The sequence below is a fragment of the Solanum verrucosum genome, unplaced genomic scaffold (genome assembly GCF_900185275.1).
Source record: "Solanum verrucosum unplaced genomic scaffold, falcon-dt-bn FXZP01000032.1, whole genome shotgun sequence".
Taxonomy (NCBI): domain Eukaryota; kingdom Viridiplantae; phylum Streptophyta; class Magnoliopsida; order Solanales; family Solanaceae; genus Solanum; species Solanum verrucosum.
The window spans coordinates 2,465,955-2,491,712 of record NW_026020569.1 but is presented as its reverse complement, the minus strand read 5'-3'; the positions used below and the strand labels follow the sequence as shown (position 1 = coordinate 2,491,712).

Here is a 25,758-nt window from a genome sequence, read left to right as displayed (position 1 = left end):
CTAAAAAATTTCATACATATTCATTTAAAAATTATTTTTCTAATTGTTTAGATGCACATTATTACTTCAACTTTTTAATAGATGATTTATTTGAGTAATTTTTAAAAAAAATTTAATTAATTTTAGGTAAGATTTTATCAATTCAATGTTGAAAAATATCCTTTTACTAAAGCAATCATTATATGAATTGTTAACATAATTCTCTAAGGAATAAGTTGACAAACTTTAAGCAAAATAAGAGTTAGAACCATAGAATCTGATTCAAGACGTTGATAACTTGATATACCTAACTTGAAAATTTAAGTAAAAAAAAAATTGCGATTCACTTTGTTCAACACTGTTCGACTAATGATTCAGATTTCTAATAGAGTATTACTTTAACTTATCAAAGATTTGAAGAAAAAGAGTGAAAAAGGAGTTTTAAAATAAATAAATAATGTGAATGTTAGAAATGTAATAAGAGAAAACAACATTTTCTTGATTTCTTCTATTTGAATGGAGTTAAGGAGAATAAAATAATATATATATATATACTTTTTATTATAAATTATTATTATTTTTATAAAAATAAAAACACATAATTTGTTCTTGGTAAAAATTTGATGCCTCCCAAAATTGGGGGCCTAAGGCATGTGCCTTAACTTTTCTAAGCAAGAGCCGCCCCTGGACTTAAGCAAGATGCATTGGTTTTAACTGTTTTTCTTTTCGAATAGCAAAATAAAAATGGATGAGATGTTGAGTCTTTTTACGCGTGTTGAAGTTATGAATTTGATCAATCTCAACTCAAAACTCATGTTGAACTAAAACGTAACTCTGAATGGATTGGGCCACGACTCGTTTGATCTGCTCAAGTTTGACTCTATTCATCATTCGTCTTCATTGGCAAGAACATAATGTATGCTACTTCAAAACAAATAGAAGAAGGTATTATATATTTAAATGTCCTGATTATGCTGACCATAAGATGAGCATAAATGCATGAGAAATTCAGAATTGCCATTTAATTGAGTTACGTCTCCGCCATCTCCGCCCTGTTGTCTGGGTTCTGCTCCCATCAATCATCATTAAAACTTTTGTAATGACACTGAAAATCAAGAAATACTTTAACTACGGCATCTTCATGAAATTACAATACTAAACATTGATTTTACTATATTACCCCTAATTAATATAAGTCAAGTACATTAAATAGTATGAAAAAATGAATAATACTTAATAATAAAGTAGAATAGGTATAAAATGATAAAGTATCTCTTGAATTTCTAAGTTGGACAAGTAAAAATGGACGTTAATGGGCGACGGGAGTAACAAATTAGGATACATAACTAATTCATTTTCTTAGTCATGTGGGTATGTAAGTATATTTACTTCCACTTTTCTAATTTCTCAGTCACTTATCTATATCAGGATTGTTTTCAACAAGGAATATTTCTGAGTTCTTGCAGTATGGAACCATGTAACACAAGCACAAGATAAATTTTCAAACAACTAAACCTCTTTTGAAGAAGCAAATTCATTTTGGACGCTGCAGTCCAGTCCATTTCCTATCGACACCATTCATCTGAAATATTTACTTTCGACACGAAACAGAAATTTATCTGTAAAAAGTCACGATAATTGCAACAAATTGGAGATATGAACGCATAACTTAATAAAATATAATGGGTTCAATGCGAAGCACCTTAGCTATTGAACCCATAAAACTTAAATCCTGCATCTACTGCTTACTATATATGCAGATAGAAAATTAGAACATTTGTCTATGGATAAGTAAAGTTCCCAAGAAGATCCTAAAGGAGTAAAGGGCATGGAGATATTTCAGAAGGAGAAAGCACAGCACACAGTTGTAAGGTCAATCTTTTAGAGATGAAGATCAACCATCTCACTCTGACAAACATATCAATTGAAGATGTAAGGCATAAATAGGAGGGCCTATTTATATCGTTCATCAATCAAACCAAGTAATTGAAACGAACAAAATGATATGTGCAGCAATATAATCTGTAATGAGAATCTTTCTAAATTGTCGGCATGCAAAAGTCAGCATTAAGTAAATAAAAGAGAATGGAAGGGCTAAGCAGGGTTCAGAAGTTATACATTAACTTATCCCAGTGTAAAAATGCTTGAGCAATTGTAACTACTGCTCAAGCACTAAAAGCCCAGTGTAAAAATGTTAGTGCAGAAATTGTGACCTTCCCAGTAGCACCACACATCAGAGTAAAGATTGTGCGAATGGTACACTCTCTTCGTTCTTGCTTTTACTGTTTGAGCACCAAGATGACAAACAATTACTCTGGAGTTCATTACATCCTCTCTGCAGCAACGTCTATTGTAATGCAGACCTTAAAGAAACATGAGAATGACAATTCTCTCACAACCTCCGCAGTTGCATCAATCAATCAACTCAAACATAAATCCCAAATTACTAGACAGCGGCTGGTGTATGCCACGGACAGTTCATAGATAAACCTCAGGCACACAAGAAAGTGAAAATAGCATTGCTTGAAGAGTATTAGGAGACAATGAGTTCATGTTAAAGACAACCTCTTTTTTTCCAAAAACAAAAATACACTATTCAGAATCTTTTCTTTACACTTCCAACATTATTTACCCAGTCAACTGTCACATGATCTCAGAAAACACGACTGAGGAAAACCAAAACCAAAATCATGCTATCAGCAGCTATGCAAAGAGAACACCGCGCCTAATTACAAGTCATTTCTCAGAAAAAGGAATGAAATAGCATACAATGAAGAAACAGAAACAATCAAGAGCTATGAAGACCTTATCCGTGCCTGACTGATATCATCATCCGAATTAAGCAACTTCTCCCAATCAACTTCCTCCTCCTCTTCATCCTTCTGCCTCAAAACCTCCAATATCTTTCTAACTTTGTCCCTGGTCCTTTCACTTCCCATTTCCTCAACTTGTATCAACAACTCCTCTGCAGCAGCCTCTTTTGCCAACCCTTTAAACCTAAGCCCACCATGACTAAGTCCATACAATGCAGCAAGACAATTTTCACGCATCGACTCTGAATCAAACTCCCCCTTTCTCAACATACATACAAAACACTCCACTGCACCCCCATCAAGCATTGCTGCTCTCCCTTCAGAACTCGCTGCCAGGTTACAAAGTATCAACAGAATCCGACCCATCATATGACCCGTTTTAACCATGCCTAGTAATGCCTGAACCGCCCCAAGTTTCACCAATTTAGCCCTGTTACTTTGAACTAAAGAAAGATGATATAGAGCGAGAGCCGAATCATGCCTAGTTCGTTCCGATTCAGAGCGAAGGGCATGAAGAAGTGGAGGCAGAGCTCCTAATACCCCAATTGCAGTTTTGTTCTGATCATCTAACGCTAAACTGAAAAGTGCACCAGCAACATGTTCCTGTGATTCTTGGAATCCACTTTTCAACACGTCAATCAAAGACGGAACAATTCCAGACCGTAAAATTTTCACCTTGTTTCGATTCTCTAACGACAAATTTACCAATGCCGCTACTGAATTTACTTGTACAGAAACATACCTTGAAGTGATGAGTACACGCAGAGCTGACAGTATACGAGGAGTGCATAACTGGAACCGGGTTTCTTCACGGGTTCGGGTCAATTTTCGAAACGAGATGACAGCTTCTTCTTGTTCAGATATTTGGGAACTCTTCAATTTCACAAGTAGTTCATCTTCTTCAATGGAATTCGGGTTTAGGGTTTCAACGTCAGAGGCCGACGACGAAGAGTAATAAGTGGGTCCACTTCTAGGGGTCACAGATTCCTCTGAACTCGTTGATATGTGTCTCGGTACCCGGTTCAACTCAGTTTCCGACTGAATAACCCGGAGGCCATTAAATCTTGCAGTATCTTTAGCGAGGTTTTGGGGGTTTCGGGTGGCCTTCAAAGTGAAAACGAGATTTTCAGCTGTGAGGAAATTGATGGGTTTTGGTGGGTCAAGAAAAGAAGAACGGCAAAAATTGAGGATTGCAGACTTGAGAGCCAAGTTAGGGATAACTGTGGAGAAATCGGGTATAGAGCCATCAGGAAGAACAGGGGTAAAAGAAAGTGATTTGCAGGCATGAACACAATGACGCTCAAAAGTGTGGCCAGAAGAAACGATTACAGGGTCAGCCATGAGAGAACCAGAAATAGGACATACAAATTCTATAGGAATAGGAAGTTGTTTTGATGGAGATTTGTGAAATGAAATTCTCCATCTTTGCTTGCTAGTACCCATTTCAATGAAAAAAAGTTTCAAGATTCAATCTTTGAGGCTCAAATATGAATGAAAACAAACGTTTGGGTTTATGGAAAAGGTTTCAAAATTCAATTTTGAGCATGTTGAGGAGATGAAGCACAAGTGTACAGCTTCAGGGACAGTTGTTGAAAGCAAACATTATGACAGACTGAGATTTGGAGAGAGGAAGCTGATAGTGAAACAGAAATTTGGAGGATTCAGTACCTGAGAGCTCTGTATTCATATTTTTTTTTTCAACCATTTTTGTTTTTAACTCAAATTGCTCCTATTAAGATTTAGGATTTGGAACATAGTGCAATTGAGTTTTTAAGCAGGATGATTATTGGAGGGTAAATACTACTTATCTTTAATAAAAAGTGTATAAAATAAGGGCTTGTTTTCAATATGAGACTTTTGAATGTTAAATTTATTCTGGCTGCGATATAAATATAATGACCTCAATTACTTAAATAGTGCCTTAAGTTTGAAGGTAAGTTTCTTTTTTAGTTATTACTCCCTCTGTCCCTAATTAATTGTCCACTTTTTCTTTTATAATTATCTCTAATTACTCGTTAATTTTGATAAATTAAGAAATGATAAAAAAATTTTACCTATTATATCATCAATTAAATGACTAATTGCTTTGAAAAATGCAGAATTTTTCATCCACTTCATAATTAATAGAGATAAAATGATAAACTCATTATGTCATTAATTAATTTTTTAATATGTGTGTCAATTCAAAAATGAACAAGTAATTAGAGATAGAGGGAGTATGTTAGTTAAAATAAAGTTAAACGCAAACTTAAAGGATCGTATAATGACCAGGGATTCATGATATTTATAAATATAACATGGACTCTAACTTGTAATTTACACTTCAATTTTGAGAAACTAAAAAAAAAACAGTAATGAATAAGTAGCTTTTAAGAACTGATGTGATGGAGGAGAAGCAAATTAAACGTTGACAAAATATGAAGAAAAAAAAAACTATGAACAAAAGTAACTTTTTGAACTTTTTTTTAAAATTTTAATCGTCACGAAAAATAAGTAATTCATATTAAGGATATAACATGAAAAAAATATTTTTCTTTAAATGCTAAAAGTAAAAAATAAAAATAAAAAATTATTTTTGAAATAATAAATGATTATAAGTGAAATTACTCCCTCTATCTCTAATTACTTGTTAATTTTTTCTTTTTTAATTGTCTCTAATTATTTGTCTATTTTAACAAATTAAGAAAGGACAATAATTTTTTACCTATTATACCCTCAATTAATTACTTTGAAAAAGATTGAACTTCTTGAAAATCTTAAATTTTATTCATGCACTTCATAACTAATAGGGATAAAATGGTAAACTCACTATGTCATTAATTATTTTCTTAATAGATATTTCAATTTAAAAGTGGACAAGTAATTAGGGATAGTGGGAGTATTTGAAAAGTTCCCAAGAAGGAGTAATTATTTTATGAGTGAGAGGTAATGCAATTGGTGCAAACTGCAAAGACATGAGAATGAAAGAGAGATATTGGTGTCTTTTATGACTTTTTTTTTTGGTTAATTCTTGATGATTAAAGATAGCACATGAAGTTGCTACTTTCATAGAAAAAACAGCAATTAAACTTTATGATATTAAAAGTCTAAAAAGTGTTGGCAAAAAAAAGCAGTGATATGACACCCTTGCAAGTTGAGTGAAACCTCCAAGAAGAAACAACACTCGTGGTAGTCTCATCATTCTTCTTCTTTTTCTTTTTTATTATTAGCATTTACCAAATACTTACTTAATTTACTTTTAATTGTCATGTTGCATTTTTTAAAAATTAATTTGATTAATTTTTAAAGTGAAATTAGATTACATTAATTTGATATTTTAAACAAAAAATTTAGATATTCAAGAAACTATACGAAAAGTAGTATAAATTGTAATATTTTGCATATCAATATAATGAAAAAATACATTGTAAAATGTTAATCAAAATATTTATCGTTTGACTTTAAAAAAAGAAAATTATAAGAATTAAAAGTAGATGGATGTAGTAGTAATTATTACTTAGAAAAGAAATTAAGAAATAAAACTATTTGATTTTATTCGTTCTCAACAATTATGAAATAAGTAATCATTTTAGGAGATTCTTTATCAAATGAATGTTTTTATTACATTTGTAGTCTTTGGAATATTAGAACCAATTATATAACATATATACATAGAGAATTTAATAACTTTTTCACCAATATTATATTTATTATTATTATGTATCAAAAAAACCTACCTCATGAAACAAACTTTCTTTTCTCCCAATTGTATTACTAGTCCTTTTGATTAATCTTCAAAATTAATTTTCTGAGTAAAGTCTCCATCAAGGAAAAAGCCTTCTTAAAGTCTCATTAATTATGTCATCCCACAATTATTAGCAATTAAAGTCCATAAATTCTGGATGGTCCTTAACCCTTTTGTCTTTAATTTGTTTCTAATATATTCACGTAGTAATGTCACAAAATAGTCCTCCCTAATTTTGAAAAGCAAAATGTTCAATCAGTTAACATAACAACCACTCAAATAGAGATATCCTTTTTGACTTTGTCGTGTATCATATTTACAAAATTCTTTACTAATTACTCAATTTATCTATTCTACCACGACAAATGACAATTCATTTTCATAATAATTGTGGGACATTAACCTTTTTCAAACCACCAGCATCTGTATTATTCAATCGACAATTAATTGGTTCCAATTGAAATATTGGTTGAAAATTGACACTTTATTGTGGGATTAGATTTTTGTGTTGGCTTCTCGAGAAAAGTATGACCATAAACTATACTAAAAAAATTAACCTTAAATCTACTTCCTCCATTCACTTTTACGTGACACTTATTCATAAAATAAATTTTCATTTTTATTTGTCATTTTTGACATATGAAGAAAATATAATTGTTTTTTTTTATATTTTACCCTTAATATTAAATACTTATTCTCCAAAATATTTTTCAAGATCTAATATTACACATCAATTAATAGGGATAATATGATACAATACTTATATCTATACTTTTTTTCTTAATGAATGTGTCAAGTTAAGTGGCAAGTAAATATAAACGAATGGAGTATTTAACAAAATAAATCTAATAAAATAGTCATACTAAACTATAAATACGGAACATTTTTAACGTCCTTTGCATGCTCAAGAACTGAGATATATGAAGCATGAATAACCTAATACAATAAGATCTCATATTGCATAGACTAATAATAAAGATGAATCTAACTCTGATATCATATTAAGAAATTAAATTGTGAAATTAATAACTCAGTATAAAAAATCAATTCATGGCGTGATATAATTATCAAGAAGCATGTAAAGAGACAAAATTGCATTCCCTCAGCTTGCAAAATTTTGTTAAAAATTATATTATTCCTTGAAAATCTATTGCTTAATTAATACTCATGCAATAAAGATTTGTTATGCTATAGAGCTAGTAAATAAGTACATCTATAAAACTTTACGCAGGTTGCTTATACTTGATAATTTATTAGCCTTAACTGGCTCGCATTTGCTTCATGAAATATATAATAATTACTTACCTAACAATTTATTTTGATTAAAGGTAATAATAACTAATTTAGGCTTAGCATCTGGAACAAAATATTTATTAGTAATATTAATCTGATCTACCATATCCGAATATCATAATATTTGACGATTAATAGTATTTCTTTTTTATTATGGGTGTTGTGGTCCTTTACACCAAGCTGAAAATTAAAGTAGATATAGATATAACATTATAAATAATATACGAGAGAGCATTTATGCTTTAGAAGAAACGTTATAAAAGCAAAGGAATTTCCACTTTACAAATGGGCAAGGGACTTTATTTATTTATTGGTATGGAAGAGCTATAATTGACTTTACGACCAAGAAGGATGTGAATTTTGTCAAGTCAAATGTTACCCTCTTTTTTTTTGCGCTCTTCAATTGAATTGTTTTTTTTAATATTGTTGATAAATTAATGACATAAATTTGACCAATGATGTTTCATAGTCACTCCACTTCTCTATTGCTATTATGGTTGATAAATCCCATGATTTTTTTCCAATGATGTCTCATGCATGATTGCATGTGCATCCTGATTCCTGTCTCTTGATTTATTAATTAGAAGTGAACAACACAATAATTAGAGGAAGGGTGGGAAAATAATTAGAGCATGTGTTAAAATACATTAGTATGAAAATTTTGCACTATTAGCCTACAAGTGTATGACAAACCTTGGAATTGGTGAATTCAGCAAGAAAGTTAGACTTCGAAATTACTGTATACATTGATTGATAATGCAAAACCTTTTGCCAACAAATTATTGTGTTTATATGACGAAAGTTATTTTTTGTGAAAAATATTTTTGATAGTATTTGATTGGTCAATGTGATTCACCTCCTACGACTCCTCGTTCAATTCTTTTAGAATTCGTCCACATAAATTCATAGTAGTAAAAATCAACAGTAATGTGTTTGTGTTAGTGTTAGTTAGAGCAAGGAATATGCAATAAAAAGTTAAAGATAACAGTAAAGAAAGTAACTTTGGTACATAAGTAAAGTAAGTTATTTTTCTCATTTTCATAGAAAATATCTTATTTGATTAATAATTTCTACCTTATTAAACACCAAATATGAGTAGCTCTAATAACTTTATCATATAAAACATGTATATTGTCATAGCCGAAGACGAAAACTTTGTGCCATTATTGGGCCTTGAATGGATACAGTTCGGTTCATGTTTGCTTTCTTGTGCAAGTTCAGGCCCAGAAGTTGAGGCTTGGGCCCCTCTCCCAGAGTTAGGAGTGTTCACGGGTTGGTTTGGATCAGTTATTGGTCAAAATCAAAATCAAACCAACTTAATCAATTTTAAAATTATCAAAACCAAACCAAGCCAAATATAATATACATTTATCGGTTTGGTGATTATTGGTTTCGGTTTGGTTTAGTTCGGTTATTCGGTTATTAACCATACACAAAAATAAAAGAAACAATTCATCTAAAATGTGAAAAAAGTGACAACAATCCATTCAAAATAAAAAATAGTTAGAAATGACTTAAATTATTAAACTTTCAATCACTAAATTTACTATCAATAAAGCTTTAAAATTCACTATATTGGCCTAGAAGAAAAAGACAATAACATTTTCAGTCTCACAAAGAATTGACATAGACACTCATATATATGAAATCAATAAGATAAATGTTTCATCTTGGACATTTTTGCTTTCAATAAGTAAATTATAAAGAAATTTTAATTAAAATATGTATAAGATCTTTAAAATTATTTATAAAAATAATATATTAAGTATGTATATTAATAAAATATATGTATATAATTTATTGGTTCGGTTCGATTCAGTTATTTCTTCGGTTTTTTTCGAAAAAAATCATAACCAAATCAAATACTATCGGTTTTCAAAAATCTAAAATCAAACCCAAATAAAATCGGTTTTATTTTATCGGTTTGATTTGATTTTTCGATTTGGATCGGTTTTTATCCAAACCGTGAACACCCCTACCCAGAGTATGCAGCAAGCCATGAACTTTCTGGATCGTACTGGGTCACTCACATTGATCGACCCGAATCCGATAGATGACGAAAGCGCGTATGCAGCACCTCCACGTCTGCGCCGACCTGTAAATTGTTCTGGCTTATTGCCCAAGCCAAGCATCCTAAAATCCTACTATTAACTCTTATATATAGCCATGAAAACTCCATTCCAGGCAACTACAACAACAAATGGAAGGAGGAACAGAAGCTTATCCAGATTTAGGAAAACATTGCCAGCTATCTGATTGTCATCAACTCGATTTTCTCCCTTTTACCTGCCATGCCTGTCAAAAGGTTTGCCACTTTTAACCTTCCACCTTCATTGTACGATTTTGCTTTACTCAATACAAAAAAAATTATTGTAAAGTTCAAATCTTTTTATTTGTTGTTGTCATTAGAGCTTAACATACACCACTGAATTGGGCGGTAAAGAAAACGTTGTTTTGATTCAAACCTCTGTGCAGGTATTTTGTGTGGAACATAGATCATGCAAGTCTCATGAATGCCCAAAATCCGACTTTAACAGCCGAATGGTTTTGGTGTGCGAAATTTGTTCTATGTCCATTGAAACTACCGGCTGTCAGGTTGAAGACCATAAAGCAATATTACGAAAACACGAGGAATCTGGGGATTGTGACCCTAAGAAGAAGAAGAAACCTACCTGCCCTGTGAAGAGATGCAAGGGGATTTTGACCTTCTCCAACACTAGCACTTGCAAGACTTGCCGGATTCAAGTTTGCCTCAGACACAGGTTTCCTGCTGATCACGCCTGTAACCGCACTTCTTCATCATCACAGCCGTTGGTTAAGGAAGCCAATAACAAGTTTTTGACTGCTTTGCTTGCAAGGGGTGGGAATGATTGTGGGAATAAAAGTCGTGCCTCATCCTCACGCCCTGCTAACCCTTCTGTTAAAGCTTGTTGATCGTTTCACAGTGCATTACTGTTCATTTGTCTATTGTAATTACATTATTTATGTACGAAAACATTATTTATGATAAAACACTGAGTTTAAGAAAGACATAACACTACGGAATCATATCAATGTACACTTAATCTTCTCAATAGGAATATGCTTCCCATGTCAAACAGTTCTTCTCTAAAATAAATTCACAAAAATATCAGCCTCGCCCAAAACGAAAGAGATAATTTCACTGTTATATACTGTCTTTTATACAACAAGCATTTAAACGAAAGAGATAATTTCACTGTTATATACTGTCTTTTATACAACAAACATTCTTCCAATACTCTAGCATTTTTCCGCCACCCTTTATATACATTTCCCAAGAACAGCCAGTTTGATAACTTCAGCTTAAAAACAATAGAGGAGCATTGCATTGAACACATAAAACTACCATATTACACAGGCCTTCTAGTTTGGGAAAGCATAGCCAGTAGAATCTTCTTCCTGGGTCCCTGCAAATCCCCAGAATGCAACAACAATTAGAGGCTAAAGTGGGAAAAGTGTAGCAACTATCCAACAGTTCAGTATAATCGAGAAGCTTAGCCTTCTTCCCACCCCAACGAGATAATATCCCTTTATTTTCAGGGAAGTGAATAGGTGTCACCATGCATAGCAAACTTAGCATATATGAACTTGCAGTAGAATTTGTGAAGTGTGATTTTCCAAATAAGGTGATTGAAACAACACGTACCATTGGTATCCCTAGTTCCTTCAGGTCACGGTCCCCCATTTGCTTCAGTGCAGCCATGTCTACCTGAAATGGGTAAAACAGGCATCACATAACTAAAGAAAGGAGTTGAACTAGGATCTCTCAAGTTCTTGGCGAAGTATACTAAATCACTTAAACAAAAACATTGAGTGAGGCACGTGAACAAACAGATAAAAGACATGGACTGATTATTCAGTCGAACCGTGTCACAAAGGACATGGATGGGGAAAATAGAGGATGATTGAGAATGTTATGGGCCAATGGTGAAACTTTCAATTTGTGAACAGCAGTGAGGCCACTATCCTTTACACTAGTAATAATCTCAGATTAGAAGTCCAAGATGAGCACATGGTTAGAAAGGGAGGACAACAGAAGGGATGAAGGGCTTCAATGTGACAAATAATACCTCTCAGGAAGCATTATAAACAACAAAAGACATTTATATAAAGAATTTGAAAGGCCCGTAATGCATCTATTAACAAGTTCATTAGTTGGGAGGACAGACAAAGAGGTAGATCAAATGGACTAAATAGGAAATGTCATGGGATAAGTAACATGTGACCTAATAAATAATATGTGATACAGACAAACGAAGAAACTTTAAAGATTGATTTGGGTTCGAATACATAAATCTAACCAACTATTAGAAAATTTGTCACGTAACATATTCATCACATCAGGGCAGAGCCAAAGGGGTGCGAGGGGAATCAATTGAACCCCCTTCGTTGAAAAACTACACTACGTAGATAGGAAAAATTTATTTTTTTGTATATATTTTCGTTGTTGAATCTCTTTGGCAAAAGAACTTTCTTTTGAATTCCTGGCTCCGTCACCGCATCACATAACAGAAGATACTTCTCTAAATAATGAGCAGCCTGCTAACTGTATATATGTGTGCAATAGGAATCAAGTACACCAGGAGAAAAGATTTAATGCAGAATATTAAGTACCATTTTAACTTGCTCCTCATAAAAAAATAATCCTTTTATTATGAAGACGAGAAGGTTGTCTATCCAACATGAAACAACGTAATGCCATGACCTTGTTACTCTTTGCAGTGAAATCTAGTTCAGCCTTGAAACTTTTTCAGCCACAGTACCAGTATTGATATTTAGAATGTTCATAATGCTGAGATAATGTAATAACAAAGAAATGATAAAAAAAACTAAAACACGTGATTCATCAATTAACAATAGTACTATTCACCTCCTCGGCTTGAAAGTGGATAGCGTACTTCCCCAAACCGAGTGAATTTAATAGACTGGCTACGGTCACAGGAGGTTGATCCTGTACAACACCAGATAGAACAATGTTTAAGATATTCATATAAATTCTGTCCATTTACAAATATTTCTTTTCATACCAGCCATAAAGGGAAATGAGACAAAAATCCACAGTAGCTAAGAAAAGATGGTGTTATGAGAAAGACATTAATTGTGAGAACTAACAACTAATTTGGACTTTGTTGACAAGCAATGCAGAAATATTGACATATGTATAAACTAAGAAGTTTTCAATATAACTCACTGAAATTTCAATACCAGGAAAAGGAATGCAAAGAATGCTATGTTGCAGGAAGGAGAAATAGAAAAATTGTTGGAAAATCACACAGATAATAGTAAAACAACACAGACAAAAGAAATTTCCAAAAAGCATTAGCAACCAAGGCATTCTTGAACATGGTCAAACAATGCCATAGTAATTTAACTTCCATCAGCAATCCATTATTTTAAATATAAGCAGTGCTAAATTCCAGCATACAGAGAAAATATAGGCAACAATTTGGCTCGACAAAAAATAGCAGGAAGCATGTCAGGGTGGATTAGAGCCAGAAAAACTATCTCAAGTAAAAACTGATCTACTAATTTATGTAACTTGTCTGTGTTGTTCCCCAGAAGGACAACTAAAGAGGTTACAGCTGAGCTCATGATCTTGAATGTCACTTAAAATTACTACCTCAGTAATCCAGTTCAAGATAAGACTAGCATTCTACCAACAATGATTCAAGATAGAAAATCAGTAAGATAAATAATCAGTAGGTTCGTACAGGATACGGGCTTTGTAGCATGCTTCCATTTGCAGAGGGAAGACTTGTCAATGGATTCCTGGCAGCCAGTGCTGACCTCATGGTCACAGGGGTAAGGACTTTTAGCTGAGAAGAGTCGATGAGGTCATTTCCTGCCATATGAACCATTCTTGAAGCTTCAGCTGGCCTTACTGATGGTACATGCTGAGCTGCAGTGATATTCCTTGAAGAAGAGAGTTCTTTAGAATCGTTTGGAAGTCTATAAGGGGATCTTGGTCTAACACCACCAGCAGTTTGTGATGTATAGGAGGATCTAATTGCCTCTATCTGAAGCAATTCACTAGCTCCTGACGACGGTTGGCTGCTGGTGACAAGCCTCCTGTGAGATTGAACACTTCTTGTCATCCTCTTATGCTGCTCCCTTTTTCTTTCTTCAATCTGCAGAAGAATTTCCCTTTGCCTTCTTCTGTGCGTAAGTTTCAGTCGGAGGTCATATTTCCCAATGCGTGCACCTTTACATTACAGTAACAGTACCAAACATGAGGTAATATGCTAGACCAAAGAACGACACAGGAAAGTGGAATCATCCAAAAAATAAAACATGTAAATGACAAATATTTCAGATAATACCATTCTGTCTGCCATATCTGGAACCTCCTGCATCTTTATCCCCTCGCACACTTGCAAAAACAAAAGCAAAACTTCCACTATCAAATAAAATCACAACTACCACTCTAACATTGATAGTTTTATCTATCCCTTCCATTATTCTGAAAACAATAAATTAGATACAGCCTACATTAGCTCTACCAGAACAACAAACAAAAGATTTTACCGTTTACGAAGGGATTTCGTAGGATCCTCAGAGTCAGTCCTATAGGTCTCTCCTAATGACCTTTTGCCTCTTGACGATGACTGTTGACTGAAACCATTACCCTGAGAAGCTGATGATCGCTTAACCACCTTCTACAAGTTTAACAATCCCAAAAAATATGGAATTTAGGAAAATTGAACCTTCAAAAGCTACAAAGTAAGTAACCTCCTAAACAGATTCACGGAATGTAAAAGAAAAGCGAAACTGAAATCCATTAAGAGAGATACAAAACAGCAGAGAAAGCTCACTTGACCAGAGCGGCCCAAAGTGATGGTGACCTGAGGCCTTGCCATTTGAGATGGTCCAAACTTATGCACAGCTAAATCTGAAAGGATTACAGTGAAACAATCGATAGTCAATAAAAACGAAGGAACCCTAGAATCGGAGGTGAAAGAGAATGAGATACCTACCTGGTTTTACTCCATATGTCTAGACTCCAGAGTCCAGACTTAGCAAGGTCGCTATAAGAATTGTCCTTCCTCTTTTTCCCCATTTATTTTGTCTACTAGTCCATGACACGTCATCCGTATTCTTCACTTGCGCCGAGAGAAAACTTATCTTTTTTGTTTAGATTCATAGACATCCATATTTTTTTTCACTTTCAGCACTAATAGTCCTTTATTTTACGTTTGTTTGTTCTTTCTCCCCTTATATGTGATTTCTACTAAATAAATTCTTAATCAGATTAGATTCAAACATGCATACAAAGAAGAGTATTCTTTATTCGTTCAAATAAGATAAATGTGATCGAACAGGCACCAATATCAACAATGAAATTGATAAAACATAGAAACTACTACAAGTTTGTTCAATATACCTAATTTTTATGTGTGCGTTTTTGCTCCAATCTAAAGTGTTTGGCTCGACCTTCTTGTGCTACAACACTTTTAATTTTTTTATTAATTATCTATGAACTTTGGAACTCAACTATTTATCATACTTGTACGAGATTCATGTTATTACTTTTCGAGCAACAATATAATATCTAGGAAGTGCAAGAAATAGTCGAAAAGACAGATGTGGGTTCTTCATTTAGCTGCAACGATGCTTGAATTGAACAAAATAAGAAACATTCTTCTTCTCACATTTTTTTCATATGAGTTACTGATTTTACTAAATAAAAAGGACGATGATTGAAAATTTCTTACACTAAATTGTTGACAAAACCAATAATTAAAAAAGGCAAAGTTTGGAAGAGGACAAAAAATGCATCAATATTGCAAACATGAGAGATTATTAATACTCTATGAAGAACAAGGATGTTTTTAGGAATTTACCTAAATCTCATAGTGTTAAGAGCTAACTACATTATTTTCCTACTCTTTTTCAATTATAAAAATTTCTTAAAATTTATGGATTTTGGTTACATTACTAGAATTTCTGATACATCACTGGATTTCCGAATACATCATTGGACATCCGGATACATAGGTGAGGGATGTATCTGCGAGGGGAGGGATGTATCAGAGAGGAAATAGGACCTCCGGATACATCAGCAGACATCCCGATACATAGGCAAGCGATGTATCAGAAAGGGGAGTGATGTATCTGAGATGTATTAACAAGAGGAGTGTGATTTATTCGAGAAGGGATTTTTAATTTTTTTTAAATGGTAGGAAATTTTAGAGATTATGGTAAAATAAGATGTGTATTTAGGTTATTTTTCCTTTTAAATCTCAGCCCAAAAATAAAGGGACTACTTTAAGCATTTTCTCTTAACAGTCATACTTGGCAATATTGTGCTAGTATTTACAATTTCAACTCCTACTCCCACTTAGCTCTATGTTCTTTACTCCATTTTGATCCATAAGCAGTTAGATTTTGGGTATAATTTCAGATAGACATAATCCAGATGGTCCCTTATGACTATATTGGCCTTTTAAGATTTATTTTTGATCACGGGCTCTCTTTCTTTTGTAATTTTTTTGAAAGTTAGTAATTCATAAGGTAGGGGTCAATGTCAAACCCTCATTAATACAGACAAGCATAGTACTCCTCTTTTGTAGCTTCTTTGATGATTAATTCATAAGGTAAGGATCAATATCAAACTCTCGTTAATACAGACAAGCATAGCTCGTGGAATTGGCTCAAGTTTTTTTTTTCTTCCAAATATTAGTCCTTAATGTTTGCTATAAATTGTTACTTCAAGACGATCTCTACTTCTCTCTAACTTCCTTATAAATGATAGTATTTCCAAACCTCAACAAAATGAAAAAGTCATATTTACAACTGTGAAAAGTATTTTTAACTTTCAACTACAAATATTTGATCCTCAGGGTGACAGTACTCCGGAAGTATCTTGACTAGATGAAACAACTTTCATCACTCTCATTCTCTCAAGTGAATGTACAAGAAAAGTTTCCATTTTGTGAAGCTCATTTCGTTGATCCCGATTTTTCCTTTTAAATGGATCCTAAATTTTATCATGATTGTACCTTATTTTCCCTCTTACTTGGTGTCAACTTTTTACCTAATAAATGGTCTCTTTTATCCCATCAGAAAATCAAAGAAACTTAAAAATGAATTACACAAAACTTCTCTCCCTACTCCCTAGCCTCGCATTTGGGATACATTTGCCGAGTGCAAACCGGTAAAATTGTATCCCATGTTAGCGCCAATGTGTCAGCGCATATAAGAGCCAATGACACATTGACAGACGCTGTTACATATAAAACGGCTTACATTGCGAAGGTGAGATGTCTCCATTTCATTATTAACACGTCAGGCGCCTGGGATTGAACTTCACAAAGCAGCTATTGGAAATTGATTCCCGTTTTATACAAAATCAGGATTTGCATTAGCTGAAGCTACCCAAAATCCCCTATTACTGACTCATACAATCTAGATGCATCACACAACAGTTAGCATAATTGCACTCTGGTATTCACCCACCCAAGCTCATTTGACGAGATCAGAATCACAACAATGTAATGGATGGGGTTTCAGCAACATGTCACATCAGAACTTTGATTGTTGCTCTTCATCTACAACTCAAATATACATGTACAACAAAAACGTAATAATCATAGCATGTATAAGATGTCCGAGCATCACATGTTGGCTGTTGTTTCCTTAATCTCCTCCATAGTAATTGTCTGTGAAATAAAAGGAAGAAGACTGGCCTTAGTAGCAGATATAAGTGCAAAACACACACTAGGCACTGAGGCACACATGAGGCACTGACAGCACATAATAGTAATCCTTTGTTTTTTAACATACACTTAGGGAGTCAGATAGCCAAAAGAGGAAAAGGGCTATAGACCAAATACTCAAATCTAAGAAGGTAACTATAAATCAAGCTTCGCATATTTGCATTTAGTTTACCTGTTCTTCTCCAGCAAAATCATTATCAGGGGTCAGAAAAAGCATGCAGTGACACTCCTTCCTGTAATGCAAGATAAGAAAGATAATAAAGATTCAGAAGTAAACTGATTAACACGGAGGCTTATGTTGGAGATTTTATAGATGATAAAATACTACTATCCATGATTACTTGGATTCAGAGAATGGAGACTAAAATGGTGATGACCAGATATACATGATGGCACACGTAATTGAGCTAGAAACATTAAATGGCTTCTCCGATCAAGGTTTCCTTTACTTGTCAAGCAGACAAGATTTTCTTTGCAGATTTAAACAGAAACCACAATATATCAAACCCTTCTGTACAATTAAGCTCTTAGCATGTTGAACAACCAAAGGATACAAGGGCAACTGACAAGTTATCTTTAAATTCATGCACCCATAACTGTAGTTGCTGACCACCGTCTCACATGCATTCCAAAAATTTATTATTCAGATATTCAAGGCCTGAAAGCTCAAAGTAAAACACTTAATGAAGCCTTATCTAACCAAAAAGTTAGAGGCAAACCCAAAAGGAAGTATCTCTGGCAGAAAGGAGGAAAAATGTCATTACAGAATACAGAGAATGTATATTGATTTCGATTTATTGGATCCCCTATTTCTGATGCTGTTTTCACTCTCAGCAAACAAAAAAAAAACCATGACATGACCAAAATACAACCAATTCTATGAACACAAGCAAAAACAACTTACCTCTCTCTCATTGGTACACATGGACAATTCCAGAAGCCCTGCTGCGCTTCTGCAGCTTTGTCATCATAATGCCTGAAAATTAAAATGACAACAATATGGTACAGTTCATGGTAATGATGAAATTACAAAGGTACTGTGGTAACTGGGAAGTAGCAAAGCATGAAAACCATCAAAACATATGTGTTGGGAACAAATATTTACCGGCAGGGGCAGAGTGGAGCGCCCAATGTATCCTTGTGCTCTGCCAAACCCTAAGCATGGGTCAATGAATACATTAATTAAATTCCACCCTCGATGTAGGAATAGATGTTTCAATAATAAGGAATATAGAAACCACTATGAGTAGGGGACATCATAACAAGAGCAGTACAAAACTATAAATCAACTATGCTCCACCAAAATGAATGTCTTTCTTATGCACATAAATCAGTCAAACGTGATATGCTTCTTATATGGATTTCTAGTAAAACATCTTAATAAGTTGTGAAAGTAAACAGTTCCCTAACTTAAAAAAACAGTTACCCATAAAATTGAACGGGTCGCTGTAGCAAAACTGCTTGAAAGGATAAGGATATTCCAATTAGTCATAGAGTATTCTCTGAATCTAGACTTAGACTTAGGTCCTATACTTGACTAATCCCTCCGTCCCATATTTTTATTTTGAGAAGGAAACATTTGTGTATATTTGACTAAAATAGTACATAGGTTGTACTGAAACTATATTTACCTCTGTCCCATATTATGTAACACACTTTCCTTTTTAATTTGTCCAAAAAGAATGACACCTTTCTCTTTTTAGAAACTATTACTCTATGATATGACATGTTGGAACCCTCGCCACCATTAATTTAAAAGGAAAAGATATGTGGTAACTCTAACCATCACTCATTTACAAGGATACTTTTGGTACTTTGCATGCATTTGACTTGCAGTTTCTTGTTCTATACTACTATCTGTTATTACTTGTACTTTGACTTTGACTGTACTATTATTTTGTTGTAGCTATTGTTCATTTTCTTTTAAGAATGCTTTGTAAGGTTTGCGTACACACTACCCTCCCCTGACTTCACTTGCGGGATTACACTGGGTATGTTGTTGTTGTTGATAAAGAGTCTTTGTATAACATATATTCATTCATGTCCAGCTCACAAACTTCATAAGTATCTTCTCGATTCAAATTTCTAAAATGTGATAGCTCTATTCTTTGTACAGCAACATAATTTGGAGAACCTCATAAGACACAAAGCATCCAACACCAAAAGGGAAAAGTCATAGTGACTATCAAATAAAACTGATCTTACAATCACTAGAAATCAAACTAATAAAAGATACTAATAAGCCAAGTTCTGTCACACCCTTGGATACATCCTTATGTTTGATGCTCTATCAAAACCCAATAGGATACTTATCATAGTTGCATATAAGATTCACTTCTTTCCATAGGTTACTATTGATGTGGATGAGGCTTTAATTTTGGCATCAACTTCCCATTCACCTCGGTTGTTATTGCTAATGTTTTTGGTATCATAACGTTATCATTGTAGTTATTTCTTGGTGGGTAGCTATTATATCAATAAGTAAATGAGGGATGTAACTCAACACAACCAAGAACACCAAGGGGATCCTCAACTACCTAACACAGTCTAGAAGAGCACCTTCCACATTATCAAAAGACTTTTCCTTATGCGTGTGCCCCCATTGTATTGATGCTTCTAGTGTTCATAGCTCTCTTTCAATACAAAAGCTTTTCCATGGTTTGCTATCACATTACAACTTTTTAGTGCCTCTTCACAAAGAAGATAAATCAATTCTTCTATCTTGTTTATGAGATGATAAAATCTATTCTTCTATCTTGTTTATGAGATGATAAAATCTATTCTTCTATCTGGTTTATGAGATGGTAAATCCTTTACTCACGTTATTAAAAGTTTCTCAATTTTTATTCCCTTCTTTGTGTTAAAAGTCCCTCTTACACCTCTCCTTTATTATATAACAAGCTTTGTGCTATTGTTCTCTCTTATCTCTCATTATAAGTCTTTGATATCCCCTCAGTTCAAGAATTTCCACAGCTCCACAATTTTAAATTTATACGTTCACGAACTTACACAGAAATATGTTTCTAGAAGATACACAAAAACACACCTCAACCTAGAATATAAACTGAAGGATACCTGGGAAAAAGTGATTGGTTATTCAAGCTTTAAAAAAGAAGGTGTCACTTTTTTTGATAAGATAATAAGACCAAAGTAGCACTTCTGAGCAACAAAACACTATTCAACAATAATCAATCATCTATAGAAGCAACTTTTTGGAACTGAAATGATATCACACACTTGCAGCTTGTCCTAAACTGCATGTATACAGAATGTCATTACCTTGGAGTTAGTAAAACGACAATACAGTTTCCAAGCAGATACTATAAATTCTCACTTTATAGCCTAGGAGGGAGTATTCTAACGTTCAGAATATTGTATAAGTTGTCGTACTCTGACTGCACTGTGCTTACTGATGACTTTTGGTCAATTTAACAGCATAAATATCTGTGAGAAATGGTAAATTTTCAACATGAAAGTTATTACTTTTACAGTAACTTACTTACCAGCTAACACAGAAAACCACGAGCTGAAATAGTGAGTTTGACATTAACCCACTCTGTTTAGTTGCTAATGCAGCAGTCACAAAATTATAGTGGCAATACAAAACAATATTAAGAAGCTATCGAAGACAGCTTTCATGGAGACGAAAGGCCTCAGTCCCAAATTCAATCCCTAAGACATAATCTCAGTAAGTAAAATAGAAAAGAATAATTAAGTGCCAAGCCTAGAGATTAAATGGAAAATAGGATCTGAAACACATACTAAAGACATAAACATACAAGTGAGTATAGTAAATGCACAATAGAGGTTACTATAAGCTGCAAGCAATCGAATGATCATTAAAAAGAGAAAGGGAAAAGAAAGTACCTTGATGACCACAGAAGTAACACCTTTGTCCATGCAGAAATATGTTTCTGACCTGCGAGCATACTGCTCCGAGAATTTCCTCATGATTTCAACAGATTTCTCTGATGGCTCCACTACATATGCAAACAACACGCCCATGAAATTAGCCATTTCAGTAAAATCAATAGATCAACTTCTACTGAAATCGTTTATTTGATCTTCCCAATTATATTTTGATCTAGCTGAATAAATACGTATTATCATTTCTCGGAAGAAATCACAAGTAAATCTTTAGGTGCTTATCCCTGGTAAACAAAATCAGCCTTCAAGATCTATAACAGCAGTATATACACTCTAAACTCAAGACTAAAATGTGAAGAAATTAAAGCTCAAAACGTTATTAACATCCAATTAGTCTCCATGGATCGAATTTCAAGATCTTAACGCCATACGCAAACTAATAACTCAAAATCGAAAAGAGAAAACACTGAAATCGAAATAACATTGAATACGCAAACAAATACAAAAACAGAATTCACAGTTGCAAACACTAGCTAGTTGTTACTCACTAGCAATAAATCAAAGCATTTTATTTCCAAAAATATGGCAACCGAGAGGAAATCAGAAGAAACTATAAACTGTAGGAAGTTGAAAAATGAGTACTTTTGGCTACGGTGAGGCAGCGATGAGTAGAAGGCTTAGGACGAGTAGCAAAAGATGAAATTCCAAAGCCAACGCTGTAGGAGGTGGAAGCTTGAAGAGTTCTCATGGCGGATTCCGGCTGTTATTGCTTCGTTATCTCGTTTTTCGCTCCTACTTTCCGATTGAGTAAAAAATGTGATTCTGTTAACCACCACAACTTCGGAAGGGAAAAAATCTCTTTCGTACAGCGTTGATATTTATATATTACTATCCGTTCTCTCCTTTTCTTTTCACCTAATATCTGAAGAAAAATTAATTAAATAAATTAATAAAAGGTCTCGCGAGCGCCACTCGTTGCAATATCGTGGGCGAAAATTACAGAGCCACTTGTTCACTCGCTTTACTTTGCTACGTTACAGCAACTTCGTGTGGGCTTTTGGACATCTTTTCTATGAATGGGCTTTTCGACTCCATACCCCTACTCTTCTTTTTGAAAGTGATTTTTTCGGGTCATTTGCACATTTTGGCCTATTTTGTGATGGTCTTTAATTAATATCATTCATAATCAATTTTTTATATATATCAATATATATAAATTTACATTTTCGTATCATAATAGTCCACATATTTTATTATTGCATGACTTCGATTTCTATAGAACGTATGCTCTATTGTCATAAGTTCGATTGTTCAAGGACAAAAATTAAAGATTAGATCATGTAACGGGAAAAATGTTAAAGAATAACTCATTTAAAGAACAAAGCGTACAATTTTATAGAGAGTTTCATAATTGTTATTTAGTACATAATCCTTTTTTTGTTGCAATTTATAACCAATTTAACTTTTTTTTTGTTGAGTCAATTAAAAATCTTATGAGAAATATTAAATCACAATATGAAATTTTACAAGTTATTACGAATGTTAAATCACATTCTAATAGTTTGTCTATAAGGTTGAGCAATACACGAGCAAACATACTTTGAGTTGAATGTTGTCTAGAAAGAGAAATTTTCGAAGATTTATTTGCATAACTCTTAAGAATAGAGACAAAATTGCACATGATCCCTTATAAGAGGGATATTTATTTGTGTAGCTAAGAACATTTGTAGAAACAGTTATTAAATCATTAATAATCATCTGTTAAGTAATAAATTCATCTACATTAACGGAAAGATATATTATAGCAAAACGAAAGAGAATTGTATCTTTATATATGAAATTGTAATTAACTATCAATATTTAAATTTTGAGGGCAAAAATAAGTTGTGTGCGTTTAGGCCTCATTGGCAGTAATTACCTAATCTATATAAAGTACAAAGTACAAAACCTACCCAACTCAAAAAGACACCTTTATATATTTTACAAGTTTGCTCTCACTTTTCACATAACAATGAAAGATAAGACTGTCGACATTGGTAATTTGATCATTCCCAATGAGATTGTCTTTGAAATTTTGAAAAGAATTTGTGCCAAGTCTCTAATGCGATTTAGGTGTGTTTCGAAATACTTTTGTTCCCTTATATCGGAATCCTCATTCATTGAAGCACATCACAGAAGTTCGGCCTCACAATTTCTACTACATCGGGTAACTTATACTCCAAAAATTGTCATATATAATTTATCTCTGAAAGATGAAAATTTAGCTAATTGCCTTGTCCGGTATTTGGATGAGACATGTTTCCGTACTCTTCACAATATGCAATCGTCGTCTATCAACGGCATATTTTGTCTATGGAACTACAATGGAGATGTCGCTATTTGCAATCCTTTCATAAAAGAACATGTCTTTCTTCCTAAAGTACCAGATATTGAAAAAGTTTCCCAGTCAATAATAATTAGTAGTTACCTCTTCGGTTTTGATCCCACTGCCAATAAACATAAAGTATTAATGGGGTACATGGTTTTCTTTGAAAATAGGTTAGTACATGGGATCAAATACTTGATTTTCACCATTGGAGTGGACAAGTCGTGGAGGGATATATCCGGCGGGTGGATGCCCAATATTTGTACTACAAATAACTATGTTTGTATTGACGAAGTTATTTATTGTGAAAATCGATTTAGACCTAATATTGTTGTGATTAGTATTGTTAGAGAAAAGTTAATTAGAACGATATCGTTCCCCGATGAAAGAGTATTAATATTGCCGGGGATGATGAATACAATAGTAGAAATAAAGGGACAAGTTGCACTAGTTGTAAATGACGAGGATGATGTTGATGAAGGCTTCAGTAAAATTTGTGTGTATATTCTCAATGGTACTAGTGAAACGGAGGCATGGGTAAAGCATAAAATTGAGCTACCATCATTGTCAACAACGACATCTTTATTTACAACAAATCATAAAGGAGAGATTGTATGGATTCCAGATACTAAAACTTTGCACATGTTCTTATATGACATTGGATTAAAAGAATAGAGAAAAGTTGAGATACATGGGAATTATGAACAACAATGTATCACGGATCCGTATAGTGTTTTGTTATATCTTGTAGAAAGTATTAGGCCCTTGAGATAACTTCACCTAGGCCAAAAGTGAATCTAGTATTGAACCACCAACAAGCTATTGTGGTGGAGTGGTAAGCACTCATTCATTCTTAACCAAAAGGTCTCACATTCTTGTCTTTTTGGTACGGAATCATCTTTGTTAGGGAGCGCTTTACCTCTCAATGTGGGACTTTCCAACGCAAAACTAAATTTTGTCGGACCGGACACTAATTTTATGTTTTCTTGTTTAGAATAGTACTGTTATAATTACTCTTCTAATATTGCTTTTTTTCGATTCTATTACTATTTGTTATTTTCTCTGCATTGGTTGTAATATTATATGTTTTTTAAATATATATATATATATATTATATATATATATATTTTATATATTTTACCTTAGTCGAGTTTCTATCAGAAACAATATCTTACCTTCTTATGATAGGAATAAAACTACATATACACCACTCTTATTATTATTGTTGTTATCGCATTTAGAACAATTTATAATCAAATGCTTTCACATGTGTGTATTGAGGAGTCATTCGCACTCTAATGTCTTTATTTTTGGATAATATTTAATTTTTGGCCGTCAACTCATTAAAAAGAGTAATATATGTGCATATTTGATCCAGCTTTTTAAATAGGGACAAAATTTAATATATGGGAATATTTATATATGTTGCTAATAACATTTCTAGAAACACAGTTATAAAATCATTAATAATTATCAGTTAAGTAATAAATTCATCTACTATTAACGGAAAGATATATTATAGTTTGCAAAACGAAAGAGGATAGTATCTTATTATCTTTATATAAAATTGTTAATTAACTTTTAATATTTAAATTTCAAAATAAATAAAAGAGCAAAACAATTTGTATAAGCGATTATACGTCTCATTAGCCGCCACATAAAAGGAAGGAAGTACCTAATCTATATGGAGTACAAAGTAGAAAACCTAGTTCAACTCACAACACATTTAGCATTGATAATTTGATCATTCTCAATGAGATTGTTTTTGAAATTTTGAAAAGAATTCGCGCGTCTCTAATGCAATTTAGATGTGTTTTGAAATACTTTTGTTACCTTATATCAGAAACCTCAATCATTAAAGCACATCACAAAAATTTGATCTCACAATTTCACCGCATAATTTTTACTATATCGTGTAAATTATACTCCAAAAATTATCATTTATAATTTATCAAGATTTAGCTAATTGTCCCATCCGGT

General features: G+C 33.2%; 4 protein-coding genes across 4 annotated transcripts; 1 reads left to right on the top strand and 3 right to left on the bottom strand.

The window, feature by feature from the left end:
• Positions 1-2,078: 2,078 nt before the first annotated feature.
• On the bottom strand, positions 2,079-4,472 carry LOC125810828 (U-box domain-containing protein 40). Its single transcript, XM_049490319.1, has one exon. The coding sequence runs from the start codon at positions 4,233-4,235 to the stop codon at positions 2,775-2,777; it is 1,461 nt and encodes a 486-aa protein (XP_049346276.1). The 5' UTR covers positions 4,236-4,472; the 3' UTR covers positions 2,079-2,774.
• A 5,516-nt stretch (positions 4,473-9,988) lies between these two features.
• LOC125810844 (zinc finger AN1 domain-containing stress-associated protein 12) lies at positions 9,989-10,817 on the top strand. The gene is made up of 2 exons (XM_049490335.1): positions 9,989-10,114; positions 10,285-10,817. The coding sequence occupies exons 1-2, from the start codon at positions 10,010-10,012 to the stop codon at positions 10,741-10,743; spliced, it is 564 nt and encodes a 187-aa protein (XP_049346292.1). The 5' UTR covers positions 9,989-10,009; the 3' UTR covers positions 10,744-10,817.
• Positions 10,818-10,967: 150 nt separating this feature from the next.
• Positions 10,968-14,866, bottom strand: LOC125810838 (uncharacterized). The gene is made up of 8 exons (XM_049490330.1): positions 14,805-14,866; positions 14,643-14,719; positions 14,356-14,486; positions 14,151-14,200; positions 13,542-14,032; positions 12,701-12,781; positions 11,477-11,539; positions 10,968-11,237 (listed from the first exon to the last, which is right to left on the bottom strand). Exons 2-8 carry the CDS (start codon positions 14,685-14,687, stop codon positions 11,181-11,183), a joined length of 918 nt encoding a protein of 305 aa, XP_049346287.1. The 5' UTR covers positions 14,688-14,719; positions 14,805-14,866; the 3' UTR covers positions 10,968-11,180.
• A 2,221-nt stretch (positions 14,867-17,087) lies between these two features.
• Positions 17,088-22,365, bottom strand: LOC125811057 (ferredoxin-thioredoxin reductase catalytic chain, chloroplastic). Its single transcript, XM_049490547.1, has 6 exons — positions 22,056-22,365; positions 21,414-21,526; positions 18,652-18,701; positions 18,451-18,522; positions 17,719-17,779; positions 17,088-17,489 (listed from the first exon to the last, which is right to left on the bottom strand). Exons 1-6 carry the CDS (start codon positions 22,159-22,161, stop codon positions 17,445-17,447), a joined length of 447 nt encoding a protein of 148 aa, XP_049346504.1. The 5' UTR covers positions 22,162-22,365; the 3' UTR covers positions 17,088-17,444.
• Positions 22,366-25,758: the final 3,393 nt, after the last annotated feature.